We start from the raw sequence: 7,402 nt of genomic DNA, 5'->3' as shown, positions 1-7,402 counted from the left end.
AGAGAGAGAGAGAGAGAGAGAGAGAGAGAGAGAGAGAGAGAATGTGTTAGTTTTTCCCCAAGACAGGGCACAGCCTCAAAGTGCTTTTTTATTCATTCTACAGCCCTCACAACAACCCTGTCTCATAAGGTGGTTACTACCATTATCTCCAGTTTACAAATGAGAAAACTGAGGCACCAGAACACACAATTATTAAATGATGGAGTTAGGATTCAAATTTGGGCAAATCAGTTCCTGAGTCCATGCCTTTAAGATAACTGAAGAAAAGGTGACTCACTTACACTAAAGAGACCAAAAGGTTTTTTTGTTTGTTTGTTTTTTTTTGCTTTGTTTTATTTTGTTTTGAGTTGTAGATGGTCACAATGCCTTAATTTTATTTACGTATTTTTATGTGCTGCTGAGGATCAAACCTCACACGTGCTAGGCAAATATGCTACCGCTGAGCTACAACCCCAGCTGTCAAGAGAGAGACCAAAGTTTTAAGCATATGAATGTTCAGTGCCTGGCTCATAGAAGACATTACGACATTTTCAAATATTTGCTGAGCAAATCAATTATAACTTGAGAGTCAATTCTACCACTGGACTAAAAGAGATCTACAGTATTAAAATTACAAAGTGGGATAAAATGGGTCAGCATAAAAATCAAAAGCTTTGGAAGATATCTTTATATGGACCACTGGGCTTCTTTCTTTTAGATCTCGAAGGTTCTCCTTGACACAGAAAAAATAACTTAATGGACTCTGAATACCTCAGAAAATTTCAGAGCTCCCAAAGAACCTAATTTACTTCAGGAGAGAGACCAACAGGACCTGGCTTTGTAATTATGTTTGTACAGTAAGTGGAACCACTAATAAACCAGAGCTTTTCTTTTTCTCCCGATGTCCTTAGAGGTCTTTCAGGACAAAATGGTTGACTTTGTTTCCCAGCCCAAGCATCATTCAAGATCATTCAAGGTGTGCAATTGATGTAAACATGTCTCTTCTTCTTAAAGGTTACTGCAAATGCTATCAGTTGTACAGTTTTTTCTGTTTTTCTTAGACCTTTAGCTTCTGAATCTGCCAACTGTGATCTACTGAAAAGAGATGAGTCTAACTGTAGTTACAAGCTAGGCAACAGATTTCTTTTTTTTTTTTTTAAGAGAGAGAGAGAGGAGAGAGAATTTTTTAATATTTATTTTTCAGTTTTCGGTGAACACAACATCTTTATTTTATTTTATGTGGTGCTGAGGATCAAACCCACCGCCCCGCACATGCCAGGCGAGCACGTTACCGCTTGAGCCACATCCCCAGCCCCGACAGATTTCTTTATAAAGCAAAGCTACTAACACCCCACCCCAACACTGTGGAGGAGCAAAACTTAACTTATCTCAAAACCTATTTAAACTGCAAAGCAGTATATAAGTATTACACTACAACACTGACTGGAGTACAAGGAAGGCTCCTGTCTCCTGTTACCACAAACTCCTACTGTGCACAAAGAGGCTGAGAACCAGAAAAATGAAAGACAAGGGTGGTGAAGATTTCTCTCCTGGTTGGGTACAACCTCCTCCACTGACCTCCAATTCCCAAATGTCAGTCTCCACAGAAACAAAACAGAATGCCATGGCTAAGACCAGAATTCTACTCATACCTAAAGAAAGGCTTAATATTCATAAGTTCGGCTACTTTCAATAATCATCTTTCAAAGTTTGATAGGAAAATGACTTAAATGTGGAGTCAAAAACACCAGACCAGTTTAGAATAGCTATGGGAAAGTATGCAGAATATCTAGATTAATAAGACTTAGTATGAGACTCAATAAACAATGGGCTAACTGTTCAGGCTAACACCCTCTTGACCTGACCAGTGTAAACCACCTCTGAACTTTCTTATTCTGATGTCACAGACTCATTCCTAAACACACACACACACACACACACACACACACACACACTCACCACTAATCCTCCCCAGAACACAGAATTTTGAACTCAGCTTCTATGTAAGAAGGTGAGTTCCTATAGCTTATAGGTCTCTCAGGTGCTGGTGGTGGAAAGAGGAAAAAAAAAAATCCTAGTCTAACATGAGGGCTGAATTTTGGCTGAGGAAGGTCATCCTTTCTATTATTAAACCCAACCAAAGAGAAGAGTAAATAGTGCAAAGGAAACAGTTTCTTGGCCACTTGGAATCCTAGAAGGGTGTGCAAGGCTTAAACAGACAAACAGAGAAAAGCCTTGGGGGAGATGGTTCTGAAATACAGAAATGGCAGCCACAGAGGATACCACACACGGGCCAAATAATAAATTTCTGGTTTTTGACCAAATTATGTGTAATAAATTTCATTGATTTATATTCTTAGTTCTTAGGTTTCTAAAAATTACTCAAAAAATGCTACTTCTGGGCTGGGGTTGTGGCTCAGTGGTAGAGCACTTGTCTAGCATGTGTGAGGCACTGGGTGTGAGCCTCAGCACTACACGAAAATAAATAAATAAAATAAAGATATTGTATCCATCTACAGCTAAAAATATATGTTTAAAAATGCTACTTTTAGGGGCTGAGGCTGTGGCTTAGTGGTAGAGCACTCGCTTGGCACAAGTGAGGCACTGGGTTTGATCCTCAGCACCACATAAAAATCAAATAAAGGTATTGTGTCCACCTAAAACTAAAAAAAATATATTTTTAAAAAATGCTACTTCTAGTCCGGTAAAGAGTCAACTAGCTTAAAGAGAAGCATTTTATATATGGTCCATATTTTCTAAATTCAAATCATGAGTTGGTTTTGGAAATCATTTATAAATTCCTTCTGGGGGGTTAGTGCCAAAAGGCTGGCGTTACAGGGACATTTCAACATTTTAAGATTGCCTGAGATGTAATAATTGGAATCAGGACTTGTCCTGAAAACACCTGAGTACTTATATTTCATCTAGAGTATAAATAGGTTCAAGACCTTTAGACAAGAAAAGGAATGGCACTAACCAGTTGAAGCCTAATGGGATCTAACAAACCAACTTCTGAGTTAAATTGTAAGAAATATTATTGGTAACTGATGGCAGAGTCTCAGAAACCACCAATACAGGCAGAATCCTACTCTCCTCAATATGGAATCTCCTCAAACTCCACTTTCTTCTACCATGCTGCCATTTTGATTCTATCATTGGTTACAACAATGAGAATAACAGTATCTAAAACTCAGATGAGACCCTCAACAATTTGGAGCTGACACATAAAGATCTCTAAAAAAGCAGATTACCTCATCCTAAATCTGCATTTAATGAGTACAGAGGTGGCAAATTATTTCCCAAATGTCAGTCACTGATTACAGGATAATTTTAATCAAAGTTATCCTGCACTTATGACTGCCTCCCCAGGAAAAGTTTCAGGAGCCCAACCTTTAATGTCACCAGTTCAACTGTCAATAGGAAGAGAGGTCACTTTCTTAGACATACATCTGGTATGTGATCTGGTCCCAGCTCTGAAGCCTCTTCTTAGAAAGATGTAGGCAGTAAAGGGAGGCAATTTCAAAAAATATATATCACTTTGATGCTATCATGCCTTAAATTATAGTAATAGGACAAACCAAACAGAAATCTCTACAATATGCAAAATCATAAATCAGTCCATAGAACATGATCCTGAAGGTGTAATACTACTTTAATAACTTTATAAACTATCAATGTAATTTAGTTTTTGCAGCTCAAAGATACTCAACAATGTCCACCCTTAGTTACTGGAGTTCCTAATAACAGAGCCAAAAGATAATACAGACTCTCAGACTCTTTAAAGACCAACTAGGTGCTATGCCTTCCAAAAATGGCAGGAGGCTCACCATATTCACTTGTGAGCTGATGTTGGTCAAGTGTTAGCATTTGGGGCAAGTATGAAGACCTGTAATAGGGAAACTTGTTACCTTAAATCTCTGAGGTTGGTGAAATTGAATTGTTGCCCTTTTCTGATCAAAATCTTTTCTCAGCTGAAGGAAGTGTGCTTTTCCATCTTTATTTAAAACCTTCTTCTTCCCATTGACACACCGACAGACATTCACATCTCTTCCATAGTATATACCCTGGCTGCACAGACTCTTCAAATCTGTCAGCCTGAATAGGGACTGGTAGTATGCTGCCACTGCAGGGTCATCCCTCTGAATGAGAAGTGGCTTCTGCTCCCAGAATTCCTTGAAAAATGTCTCTATGTTGGTGGGTGAAATCAGACTTTCAAAGAGACCACTGGGGCTCTCAAAGTTTAAGGTGGAAGGTCCACCACCTGCCTCCACTTTCACCTGCTTACAGGGAACAGGACTCTCTTCCTTCCCATTCCCTGCAGGCTTCACTTTCTTTGGCATTGTCTGTCTTCAAGCAAGAATGGAATGCAAACCTATCCAAAGAACAAAAACATACATGGTTAGATCTACTGGAAGTGCTATTGCTGGTGTTAGTGGCCTGTACACACAAACCATGGCTGAACACTATGTCTTTATGAGAACTATTCCTAAGTCAATACTGCTTCCTCTAGAAATGAGACAGGCTTAAATCAATTCCATCTCTTCCAAGATATGATTCAGCTTCCCACACTACTTAGATTACACATTCATTTAAAGGAAAACATGTTTTTGTGTATTAACTCAAGTCCTGGAATTCATTATTTATTAGGAGGTATAATTATCCCAAATTAAACCATTCAACTGTCTCAGCAATTCTTAGTCATAGGTTTAGCCTGTGGCCACTGATACAGCAAAGCCAAAATTTTTTAATTCAGCTTCTATCAGCACAAGGCCCTGAATCTAATTAGATGAACTCTGAGTTACAAACATTTGATGGCAAACAATCAATAGCTGTCCACTGCCAGGTGCTTTCAGCACAGTACATGCTCAATTGTTGTTCAGGTGGAAATCACGATGGCCTGGACCAGTGGTGTCACCTGGTGGCTGAAGTGAGATGCTGCTTGCTCCCAAGACTCCACCAACCTCCTGAAACTCTTCACTCCCAAACTTGAGCCTTTCTTGAAAACTCCCACTTTATCATCCCCCCACCCCATTAAAACAAAACACAACAACCAAAAAAAAAAAACAAAGGGCTGAAAAGTGAAGGCCAAAAATAATTACATGCCAAGTTTTTTAAAACACTAACTTTTAAACAAACAATAAAACATCATAACTGAAATACCAAAATCATTAACTTCTAACACAGCACTCTCCGATTTCAATGTGCACAGATCATCAGGGCATCTTACTAAGACGTCAGGTGGAATTTTCCACTTGTGGCATCATTCTGGCACTCAAAACGTTTTGGATTTTGGAGCATTTCAGACTTTGGGATTAGTGGCACTCAACCTGTACTCACCCTACCCCAAGAAAGGGGTTGTTTTTCACCAGATTCTTAGAAGTCCTTTCTGTTTGGGGAGGAAAACAAACAAACAAACAAAAAGTTAAGAAGCACTTATGTTTATAAATGCCAATTTTTCCCCAAGAACAGTAATTTATAAGTGTTATGGTTTCCTATTTTGTTGAATTATCAGAATTACAAGAATGTTGTTTTCTCTTCTCTTCATTGTAACTAAGTATTTCAGCTACACAACAGACTAAGTAGAATTAGTATTCTGGCCTGAGAAGTAAACACTCTAGAATAATTTGTTATGTACTGCAACTAATTTACCAAAGAATTTTTAAAATGCAACCCATATGTAAACTGAACAAATGAGGATATGGGAAAGTCAAAATACGAAAGTCTATAATGGCCTCATTTTAGCGCCTAAATTTCAAACCAATGAACAGCTCAGTTCTTTCAAAAGACATTCACGATCATGGTGGAAAACTAATACAAATTGATATTAAAAACCTACAGTAGAAGGGTAAGAGCTTAATTAAGCTTGGAAAAAATAAACTAGTATTTTAGGATATATGGCCAATGAGATATATTTTCTGAAAATGTTTCCTATACCTTTTAAATCAAATGGACAAACCAAAGAATCAAGGCTTTACTGAGAAAAAGCATTGGCAGTACTTGGAATTCTAAAGTGATGTACAGGAGATATGAAAAGAGAGTCAATAAAGACTATTTGTACAAAATAGAGTCACCATAGCTTGACTGACTGCAACCCTTTGAGAGGTTAGCTTGTGGATGATATCTCAGAACTTAAGATTTAGGGAGGTTCCCAACACCATTAATTAATGAGTGGCTCACGATGCCTGAAGTGTAAAACAATAAAGTTTATAATAACTGAATACCTGTTTGCCTTCTCTGGGTCTAGACATTTGGTATGTGCCAGGAAGACAGATCCTATGTGACTAGTCCCAGTAACAACCCTGAGCACTGAGTCTCTAATGAGCTTCCCTGGATGGCAACATCTCACACCTGGTGACAAAATTAGGGCCCAGAGCAATTAAGCACTCCACAAAAAGAAACTTGGAATCTTGTACCTGGTCACCACAGGACTTTATTTCCATATGCCTTTTCCCCTTTACTAATGTGCTTAGTATGTTTTTGCTGTAATGAATCAGCATGTTCTCGCAAAAAAATCACAGAACCTACAAATGGTCTTTGGGATCCCAATATATTGCTCAAATCTAAATTTTAAAACTAAATGTTAGAGTGGTTTATTAGGTTTGTTTCGCTAAAGGTACCCTACAATTTTATATTCAGTCACATATTTCTTATTACTCAGAATTAGTCTCTTTGATATTTAAAGGAATAAGCAGGAAGATGCTAGTGAAAGGCTTGTTTTCCTTAAACATAAAATATGAATACAGTATAAGCACACCTATCAGAAAGTGTGGCTAAATAAAATGCACAAAATACTTAAACCAAAATAAAATCACGTAATTTTCTCCACTTACAAGCATAAAATTAAATTGTAATACTGTAAAATATATGCTTTTGATAGAATATAAATTTCACTATTTATATTGCCAAAAGTTACAACATTTATTATTTCTCTGTGTACATGCTGAAATAATTGGAGGCTTAGTTACTTGGAACCTAGCTCAGATGTTACTAGGCAAATGTATTATTCGATGCTCACACTACTCATGCTGTAAGACAACCATTCCTTTTAACAGCTTTCAGAAGGTGGAAGGGAGAATAGATGACACACCCTATTCCATTAAACACAAAAAAGTCCTAAGATGCATCCAATTTCAGTCGCAGTAAAAAGTAAAAAAAAAAAAAAGGGGGGGGAGGCTGGGGTTGTAGCTCAGTGATAAGAGTGCTTGCCTCACATGTGGAAGGCACTGGGTTTGATCCTCAGCTCCACATTAAAAAAAAAAAAATAAATAAAGGTATTCTGTCCATCTACAACTAAAAAAGATATTTTTTAAAAAAGCAAAAAAAACCCTTCAAATCCAAGAAATATAGACAAAAGAATGCTTTGTCTACAAAAGTTCAGCCAATACAATTTTGCCTATAACCTCACAGACCACCCAGAAAGAAG

The 7,402-nt window shown here is 37.6% G+C and overlaps 1 protein-coding gene across 3 annotated transcripts in view; it reads right to left on the bottom strand.

The window, feature by feature from the left end:
• The window catches only part of Riox2 (ribosomal oxygenase 2), a 46,039-nt gene extending 39,266 nt beyond the window's left edge, over positions 1 to 6,773 (bottom strand). The window contains exons 1-2 of one of the 3 annotated variants that reach the window (XM_048803485.1): positions 5,317 to 6,773; positions 3,888 to 4,351 (exon numbers count right to left, since the gene is read on the bottom strand). In XM_048803485.1, the coding sequence (XP_048659442.1) occupies positions 3,888 to 4,319 (432 nt within the window). In that variant the 5' untranslated portion in view covers positions 4,320 to 4,351; positions 5,317 to 6,773. The remainder of the gene's footprint in view (positions 1 to 3,887; positions 4,352 to 5,316) is intronic. The other 2 variants (XM_048803486.1, XM_015478620.2) reach the window with 2 other exon arrangements.
• Between the last annotated feature and the right edge of the window lie 629 nt (positions 6,774 to 7,402).

This window comes from Marmota marmota, unplaced genomic scaffold, assembly GCF_001458135.2.
Source record: "Marmota marmota marmota unplaced genomic scaffold, marMar, whole genome shotgun sequence".
Taxonomy (NCBI): Eukaryota; Metazoa; Chordata; class Mammalia; order Rodentia; family Sciuridae; genus Marmota; species Marmota marmota.
The sequence above is the reverse complement of the archived record's forward strand: the minus strand, read 5'-3'. Positions and strand labels throughout refer to the sequence as shown.